We start from the raw sequence: 14088 nt of genomic DNA, 5'->3' as shown, positions 1-14088 counted from the left end.
AGGCTTCCTCATATGGACCCCAATACTTTTTCCTCGACACCAGCCACCTCTGTGTTTTCACATATCACTTGACATATTAGTTTATATACTACCTTAAAAATAGTCTCATTCTGGACTAACAAATGTAGGCACAGTACTCAGCATACACTATGTGGAAAATGAACTATGCAACTTGTAGGCAAAGGTAGGAGGGGGAAACTGGGGGCAAGAGAAGGAAGGGATAATACTGTCTCCACAAAAAAGAAATGTACTTACTACTTGATTTATGAAATGGTAACACCTCTGTACAATACCTTAAAAATAACGAAATTGTGTTTTTCTGAAAAATATAAAACTCGACTTCTGGGATAGAGGTGTAGCTCAATGATAGAGAACTGGCCTGGTGTGCGTGGGATCAGAGGCCTGATTGCCATCACCATAAAATTAACTTCTAAGAATTGATCCTAGAAAGTAGAAAAGAGGGCAATGATTTGACCACAAAGACATACGTAGTGCTGCAATATTTAATAGAAAACAGATAAAAACAAGCTGAACATCAAGAATAGAACACTGGGCTGGGAAGGTAGCTCAGTGGTAGAATACTTGCCTTGCATGCATGAGGCCCTAGGTTCAATTCCTCAGCACCACATAAACAGAAAAGGCTGGAAGTGGTGTTGTGGCTCAAGTGGTAGAGCACTAGCCTTGAGCTGAAGAGCTGAGGGACAGCGCCCAGGCCCAGAGTTCAAGCCCCACAACTAACAAAAAAAAAGACTGATGGACTGATTACATACTCATATCTCTATATTGACTCTTCTGAACCAAGAGTGTGTGGCTGAGAACCAAGTGTGGAGCCCTGAGCTGTAGTACCTTGAACATGACCTATTTGTCAATGGACATGGAAATCAGTAGGAAGGCCAATGACTACAGGGTCAGGGGGATAGAGCCCATCACCAAATTCCTCTGAAGAATGGTCCCATTGGAGCATGTGATCAAACAGGCTGGACCAAGGACCAAGTAGGTTACAGAACCGCGCTGTGGGAGGAGGCCAGGGACTATCCCACAACACCAACACTCCTCTCTCCTCAAGCTGCTACCCTAGTGTTACAACCATTTTGGTTTCAGGGGAGAGGGTCTTAGAAATAGAACTCAGGTTCTTGTGCCTGAGAGGCAAATATTCTACCATTAGGGTACATACCTAGTCTGACTAGCCTCATTTTTTTTGGCCATACTGGAATTTGAACTCAAAGCCTCTAACTTGCTAGGCTGGTGCTCTACCACATGAGCCATACCTCCAGCTCTGATTTTTGCTGGTGATTTTAGAGATGGAATTTAGTTAACTTTTCTCTCCAGGCTTGCCTTGAACCTCATTCCTCAAAATATCAGCCTCTGACATAAATAGGATTACAGGTGTGAGCCACTAGCACCCAGCAGTAACCTTCATTCTTTTTTTTAGCGGGGGGGGGGGGGGGGGGGGTGTCTGGTCCTGGGGCCTGAACTCTGGGCCTGGGCGTTGTCCCTCAGCTCTTCAGCTCTTCAGCTCAAGGCTAGCGCTCTACCACTTGAGCCACAGCGCCACTTCCAGCTTTTTGCTTATGTGGTGCTGAGGAATCGAACTCAGGGCCTCATGCATGCAAGGCAAGCGCTCTACCACTGAGCCACCTTCCCAGCCCCTAACCTTCATTCTTAATTCCAGGTCACAAACTAGAGATTTGCCCTGAGCTGTGAAAGGATCACAGGTCAATCCAATAAGCCTGTGACACTGACCATCGCAACAGCCACACCAGAGCAGTGCTTTCTCTGTGCCAGACAGTATGAGGATTCTTCCCTTCATAATGGCCTCAGGAGACAGTAGATAGGCACTTTTTTTTTCTTTGTCGGTCGTAGGACTTGAACTCTGGGCCTGGGCGCTGTCCCTCAGCAATTCAGCTCAAGGCAAGCACTCTACCACTTGAGCCACAGCATCACTTTCGGTTTTCTTGTTGTTCATTGGAGATAAGAGTCTCAGGGTGACTTTTCTCTCTGCGCTGACTTTGAACAGTATCCTCAGATCTCAGCCTCCTGAGTAGCTAGGATTACACGTTTGAGCCTCCAGTACCTGACCAGGCACTCTTCTTATTCTCATGCTTCAGCTATGGAAACTAAGGTATAGTGAGAGTAAGCAGACACACACCACTCATGCCAGAGAGGCACAGCCCAAGGTGAGTAGTGCGGGCCTGGAGATAGCACTAAGGTCCTGAGTTCAAGCCCAAGGATTCGCAAAAAGAAAGAAATTAGGAACCAGTGTAGTTTGTATGGCTGTAGATGGTGATTTCCTGATAAGGTGCTATCCTGAGAAGATGGTCATCTTCCTCAGTGCAAAAAAAAACATGGCAACATTGACACAGGCTCATGACAGCTACCCAGGAGACCGAGTAAGCTGCTGGTGAGTAGTGCGGGCCTGGAGTGGGCTCAGAGCCACTGTGCTAGAAGTCATTGGTGAGATGGTTATGTCAGTGCTGGTCTGGTAAGGGGAGACATAAGTATCATCCAACCTGCTGGGACTTAAAGGAGCTACATCCCATACCTAGCAGCCGCTATATTAACAAAGACACTTCAGGGAATGGCTTCACAGAAAAGGACAAAAAGAAGCAAAGGAAGCCCTCCACCCCCATACTGCATGGATTTGAGGTCTGTGTGGGGAAGGTGTGACTACTGGAAGCTGTCACAGATGCTACCACACTCCCAGTCAGAGTGTCTAATAGCATGGACTTTAAAACTCTTCCATAAATCACCTCATTAATCCAGCCAAAGTTTCCTTTTAGTGTGCTTTCTAAAACTTCCTAATAATCTAATTACATTAGAAACTAGAAGCTGTTTTTCAGTATCAGTGCTTAGATAAGATGAAGGAAAGCAAAAGCATTTTTTTACCCCCTGAAAATAAAAAAGGATTCAGTTATAGTTCCATTTCTTTTGGTTCTCTCAAATCTTAGCTTTAACCACTTTGCATTTGCAACGCTATGAAGTTTACCAAGACTCTTAACACTGGGACTCATTCACTATCTTTGTAATTGGCCTCTTGCCTCTGTTCTTTCAGAACTCGGCCCTTTTTTCTCTTACAATAATGCAGACACAACCATTTTAGTAAACTTCTTCTCCTTTATGAGAAAATGCAGAGAAGGTTCTAAAAAGAATGGAGTCTTTTCTCACAGCATTTAAGTTCCACCTACCTTGTTCAGGCAGCTTCACCTAAAGTCATGTTACACTCCTGCCCCCCATTACCCTCAGGGGCTTTCCTCGGTCTCCTGGGTAGTTGTCATGAGCCTGTGTCAATGTTCCCATGTTTTTTTTTGCACTGAGGAAGATGACCATCTTCTCAGGATAGCACCTTATCAGGAAATCACCATCTACAGCCATACAAACTACACTGGTTCCTAATTTCTTTCTTTTTGCGAATCCTTGGGCTTGAACTCAGGACCTTAGTGCTATCTCTGAGCTTATTTGCTCAAGGCTAGAGTAAGCCACAGTGCCATTTTCAACTTTTTGGGTAGTTTATTGGAAATAAGAGTCTCATGGACTTTACTGCCCAGTCTGGCTTCGAGCCTCAATCTTCAGACCTCAGCTTCCTGAGCAGCAGTTCCTAATTCCTTCTAATGCATTCTATCTTTACCTAGATTGGACACCAGTAAAGGTCATTTTTAGCAACCCCACAACACCTTAGCCCAGGACTGTGCTCATGGGATAGCCTTCAAGCCCTTTGAGTCCTCTCTGTGTCTGTCTGTCTGTCAGTCATCCCAGCTAAAGGGGAAGACTACAATAGGTGAATTGTGATCCAGGTACATGCCTGGGCACGAAGCAAGACCCAATTTCAAAAATGGCTAGTGTGAAACAGGGCTAGAGATGTAGCTCAGTAGTACAGCACTTTAAGGCCTACAAGCTTGAGAGCCTAAATACAAACTAGTACCAAAAAAACAGTCAAGGGAGGAGATGTTTTCTTCCCGCTCCCTAAAACAGCAATATTCTCACTGCCTCTGCCTCGTTCTGGTTCTTATAAGGCCAGAAGTCAGCGATAACCCATTCCATGACCAAATAGGGAGCCTTTGAGTGTTGAGCTTTTGTTTTATTTTCTTCTTTTTATTAGCATATATTAATTTTATGAAAGTGTTTCATTGTGATATGACCATACACACAAATAATGTACTCTGATTAAATTCACCCCTCTCTTACTCTTCCTTATATTCCTTCCTCTCTCTATTTTATTAAGTGCTTTTTAAAAGGCTTCATGATTCTATTTTCATAAATGCAAATGAAGACTTCTTTCAACACCCCCCCCCACACACACACAAACATTGCTTCTTAACCTCAAGCCACGCCCAGTTTCCATTTTAGGTTTTGAAGCCCTATTTTTGTTTGGCCCTCAAACTAGGAATTTTTTTTAAAATTTCAAATGAATATAAACATTTAAACTGACAGAAGATTACACAAAATTAAACTTTATAAGTGCCCATCATAAAGTCTGATTGGGCTACATACCAGTGACTCATGCCACTGAGATCTGAGGATATCAGTTCCAAGCCAGCCCAGCAGACAAATCTAAGAGACTCTTTCCCCAATTAACCAGCAAAAAGCTGGAACTAGTGGTATGGTTCAAGTGGTGGATTGCCAGCCTTGAGTGAAAAAGCTGAGGGAGAACACAAAACTGTGAGCTCAAGCATGAGTAATGGCACAAAAAATAATAAAGTAAAATTAATTAATTAAAATAAAGTTTGATTGGAACACAATCATGTTCATTCCCTCACATTGGCAGATGGTTATTTTCAACACTACAACAGTTCTAAGACTGTATGTCTACTATCTGGCCTTTATGAGAGAAATATCCTGACTCCCAAGTTAGATTATTTATTAGGTAATAGATTTGGGACAGGCAGATCTCTTCTTCCCCATGTTTCATTGCTAATGAAGACCTGAAATGTGGGCAGTCTACACACAAACAAACCAATGTTTGGAGGGATTGACATTACACTTTATAGCAATACAAACAAACACCATAATAGACAGGCACTGGTAGTCCATGCTTTTATTCATAGCTTCTTAGGAGGCTGAGATGTGAGGATCGTGGAATGAAGCCAGCCCAGGCAGAAAAGTTCATGAGAGTTTTATCCCCAATTAACCACCAAAAAGCCAGAAGAGGAGTTGTAGCTCCAGTGGCAGAGCGCTAGCCATGAGTGAGTATGAAAGCTCAGAGACTGCACCCAGGCCCAGAGTTCAAACCCAGGAACAAACACACACACACACACACACACACACACACACACACACACACACACACACACACACACACACACACACACACACACACACACACACACACACACACACACACACACACACACACACACACACACACACACACACACACACACACACACTAATAAAGGGCTCATTTTGTTCTTGCTAACAGAATACAAATGCTAATAGAAAAATAGCTAACGTCATTACAAACTAGCTCCTCCTTTCTTTCAGACAACCTGGCCAAATGAGCAGTCATAAAAGAGATCATAACCTTTGACCTAATAATTCAATTCCTGGAAATCTATCCTATGGAAACTTTTGAAGGAACAAAAGCCTATGTCTAGATATTTAAATCAGCATTTTCCTAATAAAATGTCAGAACTGAACTGAAATGTTTATCAACGGGAAATTAATTAAGTATATATGCCAAGGGACAATCTGGGAAAGAAAGAGAGAGAGAGAGAAAGACAGGAGAGAGAGAGAGAGAGAGAGAGAGAGTATGTGTGTATGTGTGTGTGTGTGTATGCCAAGGGAAAAACTGGGAAAGAACGGGGGAAGGGGTGACATTGTTCAAAAGGAAATGTACTGCTTACTTGACTATAACCCCTCTATATACCAACTTTTATTCAGATGTGGGGCTTGAACTCAGAGCCTGGGTGCTGTCCCTGATCCTCTTTGTGCTCAGGCTAGCACCACTTCCAGTTTTTGAGTGGTTCATTGGAGATAAGAGTTTCATAGGGACTTTTCTGCCCAAGCTGGCTTCGATTTTCGATCCTCAGATCTCAGCCTCCTAAGTAACTAGGATTATAGGCATGAGTCACCAGTGCCTGGCTGTATATCACCTTTATAATAACAATAATTTTTAAATACTATATGCCACTTTGCATTGGTGGCTCATATCTGCAATCCTAGCTACCTAAAAGCATGTACAGAAGGATCTCAGAGTTCAAGGCCAGCCTGGGCAAAAAAGTTGGTAAGGCCATACCTCAAAAATAAGCAGCATATATTATATATTATGGCTCAAGGCCAGATGCAGTTTTGCAAATCTGTAGTATGCAGATAGGATGCAGCTAAGGCAGGAGGCTTGCTTGAGTTCAGAAATTTTAGGCTAGCCTTGGAAACACAGTGAGACCTGCATTTTTACAAATACTAGCAGGTTAGCAGTGGCTCATAGCTATAATCCTAGCTACTCAAGAGGCTGAGATCTGAAGATGATGGTTTGAAGCTAGCCTGGGGAGGAAAGTCTGTGGGATTCTTTTTTTTTTTTTTTTTTTTGGGTCCGGTCGTGGGGCCTGAACTCTGGGCCTGGGCGCTGTCCCTCAGCTCTTCAGCTCAAGGCTAGCACTCTACCACTTGAGCCACAGCGCCACTTCCAGCTTTTTGCTTATGTGGTGCTGAGGAATCGAACCCAAGGCCTCATGCATGCAAGGCAAGTGCTCTACCACTGAGCCACCTTCCCAGCCCCATCTGTCGGATTCTTATCGCCAATTAACCACCAAAAAGCTGGAAGTGGAGCTGTGGCTCAAGTGATAGAGAGCTAGCCTTGAGCAAAAGAAGCTCAAGAGACAGCACCCAGGCCCTGAGTTCAAGCCCTAGTATCAGCACAATATATAGTATATATTCAAATAATAGACTGAAGACCACCAGAAACATGAAAAAGTTACAATACAATAAAAGACTAAATTCAACAAATCCTCAAAGAAACAACTGCCCAATAAATAAGTAGGCTAAAGACTTAAAGAGAAACTTCTCTGAAGAGGAAAGAAGGAAGGCCAATAGATACATGAAGAAATACTCAACCTCTCTAGCTGTAAAAGAAATGCAAATCAAAACAACACTGAGATACCACCTCACCCCAGTTAGAATGGCTATAATCAAGAACTCTAATAACAATAGATGCTGGAGGGAATGTGGACAGAAGGGAACCTTACTGCATTGTTGGTGGGAGTGTAAACTTGTTCAACCACTTTGGAAAGTAGTATGGAGTTCCTCAAAAGACTCCACATAGAGCTCCCCTATGACCCAGCAATCCCACTTTTGGGCATTTACCCAAATAATCACAAACAAGACCATACTGAAGCTACCAGCACAACTATGTTTATTGCAGCATTATTTGCCATAGCTAAGATATGGAACCAACCCAGATGCCCCTCAGTGGATGAATGGATTAAGAAAATGTGGTATATATACACAATGGAATTCTATGTCACCATTAGAAAGAATGACATTGCCCCATTTGTTAGGAAATGGAAAGACTTGGAAAAAATTATATTAAGTGAAGTAAGCCAGGCCCAAAGAAACATTGGTCCCATGGTTTCCCTTATTTGCAATAACTAGTATATATCTGAGACAAGCAGAAAAGGTCAGATAAGTTGATGTTAGGTGAAATGAACCCCAAGATAAGTATTCAAATGTTTTTTTTCTTTCTTATGATTGTTTCTAACATATTTATAAGATGATTTCTTTGTTGCTTTGTATGTCCCTCCCCCATGGTATAACCCCTGCTTTCACTGTATTTGATGTGGTATAATTTGTGGAGGGGAAGGGAAAAAACAAATCATTTAAATAGTAATACAGGTGGACCCATTGCAACAATGAGATGTACAAGTCATTATGTCAAAAAATGAACTTTACAGCTTTGGCCGGTTGGAGGGGTGAGGGAGGGTAGAATGGGGTAGGGGGGGGGGGAGATTGGAAGGGATGGAAAGGGGAAACAAAGGAGGAGGCAACAATGCTTGATAAGAAATGTACTCATTGGGGCTGGGAAGTTGGCTCAGTGGCACAGTGTTTGCCTCGTATGCATGAGGCCCTGGGTTCAATTCCTCAGTACCACATAAGCAGAAAAAAGCCGGAAGTGGCACTGTGGCTCAAGTGGTAGGGCGCTCGCCTTGAGCTAAAGAGCTGAGGGACAGTGCCTAGGTCCAGAGCTCAGGCCCCACAACCGACCAAAAAAAAAAAAAAAAGAAAGAAATGTACTCATTATCTTGTCCATGTAATTGTAACCTCTCTGTATGGTATTTTCACAATAATAAAAAAAAGACTAAATAAAAACTAAGCACAAGAAGTTAACAAAAGACATAGATACACAAACTTAGACAAACTTAGGGTCAGTAATATATATTTTCAAACATAATTTCTAATTTTTTTCTGTACTGGGAATAGATCCTAGGTCAAGATTGCTGGGCAAGAGCTCTAGCACCTCAGTTATGCTTCCAGCCTTAAGGACTATTAAATTTTCTTTAACCTGTTTAAAGATAATTGCAAACACATGATCATTGGTCCTTTTATTTAAAGTCTCCTTTTTTAAAGCTTTTGCAGATGAAGATGACCCACATACAAACCAAACACAGGAGAGAGCCTTTGGGGAGACATTTTTTCTAAGCAAAGCAAATGAAGACTACCAGTGTTTTGTCCAAATCAATTTATACCTATAGTTTCCACGTCAGAAAAGTAAATTCCATTTTCATGACCCTGAAGGGGCTAACAGGTGACTAAGAAAAAAAAAAAACAGGACCTGTCCTTGAATATAAAAATTAGAATCACTCTGGTAGCCTAGCAATTGTGTCTAACAATACCTCTAGGCTTTGCTTCCAGTGCAAGGGATTCAGTTTTAGTAAAGAATTCTTTTCTCTCTTTCTTTTTTTCATAGAACATTGCAAACAATGGCCTATAAATCAAATTTAAATTTTAAAAAGTAATATCTAAGCACTTTCTATTACAGCTGTGAATTTTTTGTGTTTTTTGTTTTTACATAGGTATTAGGACCTAAACTTAGGGCCTCATTCTCTTACTTGGCTTTTCTGCTCAAGGCTGGAGCCTTGAGCCACAGTTCCATTACTGAGTTTTGCTGGTTATTTGAAGATAAGACTCACAGACTTCCCTACCCTGGCTGGCGTCAAACCACAATTTTCAAATCTCAGCTTCCTGAGTAGCTCTGATTACAGGTGTAAGCTATTGGCAGCCAGCTTCATTCGATTTCTTCTCAAACAAATGATTTAAGGAGACTTACTCAATATTGAATTTTCAGTTTTGAAAACAGTTCTTCTTAGTCCCAGCCTCATTGTTCCTCCCAAATTGCCAGGATTATGTTCAGGCATATCGATCACCTTAAAAACAAGACAGATTTGGTTTTCATGGTACACAAAAAATGTAACTTCCCAAATTTCAAGCTCAGAGTAATGAGTAAGCAGATTCTGTAAAGGAGAATGTCTGATCAATTCTTCCAATGATCCTGTTCATTCTTCCTATGCTCCTCCTATTGGCTTCCTTTTCCTGTCATTCAAACCACTTGTAAAAAAAAATTAAAATAAGAATCTACCAGCAGCACCCTTTATGACCCTCCTTCTATCCTTACTCAAACTATCAGTTCCAAACAATAGTCACACTTTGAAGTTCTGAACTTCTGAGTCCTCTATTTGGTATTCATACCACTCTTGTGATGACCTTCTTCCCAATACCCAATGAATTCCTTAAACACTTCCCTTAAGTAAACTGTCAGTGCTTCTAGAAAGGTATACTAAACTATCTCTTTATAGAAAACCCTTTCATTGTTAAAAGATGACTCATTTAAAAAATGCCATTTAAGCTTCTGACCCCCAGAATGTGCTAGAACAGACCTCAGAAACCTAAATGACATTCTTTTTGTGTGTGGGTGCCAATCCCAGGGCTTGAATTTAGGGTGGGACCACTGTCCCTGACCTTTTTGTTTTGTTTTTTTTTGGGGGGGTCCGGTCGTGGGGTCTGAACTCTGGGCCTGGGTGCTGTCCCTCAGCTCTTCAGCTCAAGGCTAGCGCTCTACCACTTAAGCCACAGCGCCACTTCCAGCTTTTTTTCTTTTTGCTTATATGGTGCTAAGGAATCGAACCCAGGGCCTCAGGCTTGCAAGGCAAGCGCTCTACCACTGAGCCACCTTCCCAGCCCTGTCCCTGACCTTTTGTGCTCAAGACTTAGCACTCTACTACTTAAGCCACAGCTGCACTTCTGACTATTTAGTGGTTAATTGGTGATTAGTCTCCTGGGCTTTCTTGCCTGGGCTAGCTTTGAACTACAACCCTCAGATCTCAGCCACCTGAGTAGTTAGGATTTACAGGTGTTAACCATCAGTGCCCAGCCTTAGTGGCATTCTTGATCTGTCTCCCCCCTCTCTCTCGATCTCTCCCTCTCTCTCCCACCCCTTCTCCCTCGATTTCTCTCCCCTCCTAATATCTGATCTGTCAAGTCTTGTTAATTTACACATAAACACATATAGACATATACACAAACCAGACCCTCTTGCCCAATGAAACCATTAAAAGCTGGTCATGGGGCTTGAACTCTGGGCCTCTATTGCTTGAGCCACAACACCACTTCCGGCTTTTTCTGCTTATGTGGTGCTAAGGAATCGAACTCAGGGCCTATGCATGCAAGACAAGCGCTCTACCACTGAACCACCTTCCCAGCCCTGAAACCATTCTTAACCCCTAAGATTATTTATACCTCTAGTACCCAATATCAAGAAGTCCGTAAGCTAGTTAGGGTCCTCTATGACCTCACAGAACAAGGTTCTTCCTCATGTCTGCCTTCCCTCAGGTTGTGTCTGGTGTGCACTTCTGTGCAAGACTGGGGTGGTATTGCTACTCCTGGCCATTGCATTTCCAGCCCCAGGCATATGAATCTGCGCTAGAGCATGCACTAAATGAATACATAAATGAATGAATGAACTCAGACTAAATAATTTCAGCTTTATATCTGAAGTTACACCATAGAAATTCAGAAACAAGTGACTTTTAAACGGCACTTATGTGTATGCGCGTGCACGTGTGCACATGTGCGCATGCACTAATAGTGGGGCTTGAACTCAGAGCCTCACATTCTTGCTTAGTGTTTCCTGTTCAAGGCTGGTGCTCTACCACTTGAGCCACACCTCCACTAACAAGTGTATTTAATTAAAATCTGTTCTCTTTGTCTGGAAATGCATCTCTTTTTTTCTCAGCGCTGTTCACTATGCTCTCGCAGTTGTGTTTCATCTATTTCGTTGAAGTTGTTACAACAGATTACAGTTGGGTGAGTCAACCTGTGCTAATGGAAGTGCTGAGGCTTCTCTCAGAAAACTTCCTTTCTTCCTCCGCACCCGACATGCTAAATGCCACATATTGCAAATCCTTGACAAGTGGAATTAGCTGAACAATTTCAAAGAAAAAATGTCTAATCTTATCAGTGCCCTAAAACTTTTAGAACAATCTGAACCCTGTGCCCAAAGCAAGCTCTAACAGTCACTGAGCTACCGGTAGGGGTGGAAGAAAGCTTCATAACATCCCTCATTGGATAGTCTGCTCAATTTGAAATTTCTCTTGGCCAGGTTAGCTCTTTCCTATCTTCTGTGGTTGGCTAATTATGGCTAGATTAAGTATTACTGGACTGAGGTGAGAGAGGGCATTTGTTTCCACTTGATGAAGCTGAGTTGCTTATGTATATATTTTCCAGGAAAAAGACAGATAAGGTCACACCACCAGCCACACATTCATAAGAAATCCTAAACAGTATTTAGAGCCTAAACTTCCATTTAATTTCTATTAAGTTCAAACAATGTGAACTGTCTAGGCAGATTGTAAGAGTAAACTCCCTGGGTTTCTTGTTAAAAGTATACTATGGTTCATCAGTCAGTCCACTCTTACGGTGATGGTCCAACTATTCAGTCTTTGTTTTTTACCTGGTGTCAGTCCTGGAGCTTGAACTGAGCCTGGGCATTGTCCCTGTGCTTTTGGGCACAAGGCTAGCACTCTATCACTTGAGCTACAGCTCTACTTCCAGCTTTTTTGGTGGTTAACAGGAGATAAAAGTCTCACAGAGTTTCTTACCCCAGCTGGCTTCTAGCTGCAATCCTCAGATCTCAGCCTCCTGAGTAGCTAGGCTCACAGGCATGAGCCACCAGAGCCCAGATATAAAGAGTCTTTGAATGTACTATGTTGTTGTTGACAAGTTTGGTATTCCAGAAATGTCTGGAGCCAAATGCTGTAATACTAGCTACTCAGGATGAGATCTGGAGACCTGCAGTTCAAAGCCAGCCCAGAAAACTATGATACTCTATCTCCAAAATAACCAACAAATAGCAAAGCTGGAGGCATGGCTCATGAATGAGAGCAGAAAGTACTGAGTTCAAACCTTGCTACCACAAAGAAAAGAAATATTCTAGTATGAACCACTGAGAACAAGTAAAATTATCCAGAGAAAACTTGCATTTGGGGGTATTTGGAATGAAATTGACAAATATCTCCATAAAATAAAACAATTCCTTGCTGGGCACTAATGGCTCACACCTGTAATCCTAGCTACTCAGGAGGCTGAGACCTAAGGATTGCAAAGCCATCCCAGGCAGGAATGTCTGTGAGACTCTTATCTCCCCACCAGAAAACTCAAAGTGGTAGAGGGCTAGCCTTGAGCAAAATAGCTCAGGGACAGCGCCTGGATCGAGTTCAAGCCCCATCAAGAATTCCAAAGCTGAAATGTGGTGGTGAGGATTGAGAGAAAGAGAACTCAGTGAATATTAAATGCTTAAAGCCATTAAGTATTCCTTCAACATAGGGAGAAATTTGAAAATTCAGGAATGGTGATAACACTACTTAGAAACCTATAGGCAAATACCAAGAGAAACAGCTAGAATAGGAGAAGGTAGTAGAGAAAGGAGTGAAGAGTGCTGTCATTTTCATTATAGACCTTCTGAATTGTTGGCTTTGTCCATATTGTTATTATAATGAAAACACAAGTTTAAGACATCACGTGTGAACTATTATTAATACCTGACACGAGGGTATTAGTTCATACTGTCCATGCCATGTTCAGAAATAAGAAATATGACCTTGTAAAATGATAGCACAGAAAGAAATCCCAAGGTATGAGAGCCATGGTGATGCCCTGACTAAAATGTGCAACCACAGGAAGCAGTGGAGAAGGAGAATTTCGTTGAAGAACATGTGAAAGAGCAGGAAACTTGATCAACTCCAAATGATGCCCAGAGAAGCAGGGAACAGAGAAAAGTAGACTGAGAGCTGGCAGGGAAGGTTCCAGGGAGAGAGATCTCTGGGCTTCAGCCAGGCATACCCATCCCACACAAAGAACAACCTAGGATGGGTACAGCCTGGGTAATCCACTCTGGGAATGGAAGGCTGGGGCAAGGTGAACAGAGAACACATTGCCTTTCTGCCCATGCCTAGCACAAAGCTACCCCACAGAGTTAACAGACAATGCAGCTCCAAAGAATGGTGGCTGATGGGCCCTCGGGTTATAAGCAGACTGATTCAACAGGAAAAAACCAAAACACCTTTGTTCCTTGCATTCACTTCTTACACACACACACACACACACACACACACACACACACACACACACACACACACACACACACACACACACACACACACACACACACACACACACACACACACACACACACACACACACACACACACACACACACACACACAGCCTGAAAGTTTCAAAACATGCCTATTGAACCATTGTTACATGGTCAAAAAACCTCAAGTATACTTTAGATTTTTATTCCAGTATACCCTAGATTTTGCATCTTAAGTGCTTTTTCCATTGGAAAACAATAGTGTTGGCCTCTAATTTGACTGAAATGATAGCTGTCATCCGATCCCTTGATCTGTCCTTTCCTTGGAACTGAGCCACACAGCATGAGAAAAATAAAAATGATCAATAAGTAATAAAGCCTTAGGAGACGTAAAAGTAGCACAAAAGGATAAAATATGGCACTAATTAACCTTTACTAATGTCTTCTGCAACCCTCAATAAAAGTGTAAGGGGTTCAAGTCCCTCAGTGACCCAGGCGCCTTAAACAATGAA

General features: G+C 42.3%; 1 protein-coding gene across 5 annotated transcripts in view; it reads right to left on the bottom strand.

Moving 5' to 3' along the window:
* Positions 1–14088, bottom strand: part of Ctps2 (CTP synthase 2) — a 100794-nt gene that overhangs the window by 27522 nt on the left and 59184 nt on the right. For all 5 annotated transcript variants that reach the window (XM_070040808.1, XM_070040807.1, XM_070040811.1 and 2 more), the window contains one exon: positions 9257–9353. In XM_070040808.1, the coding sequence (XP_069896909.1) occupies positions 9257–9353 (97 nt within the window). The remainder of the gene's footprint in view (positions 1–9256; positions 9354–14088) is intronic.

The sequence above is a fragment of the Dipodomys merriami genome, unplaced genomic scaffold (assembly GCF_024711535.1).
Source record: "Dipodomys merriami isolate MVZ:Mamm:240054 unplaced genomic scaffold, mDipMer1.0.p SCAF_3, whole genome shotgun sequence".
Taxonomy (NCBI): domain Eukaryota; kingdom Metazoa; phylum Chordata; class Mammalia; order Rodentia; family Heteromyidae; genus Dipodomys; species Dipodomys merriami.
The sequence above is the reverse complement of the archived record's forward strand: the minus strand, read 5'-3'. Positions and strand labels throughout refer to the sequence as shown.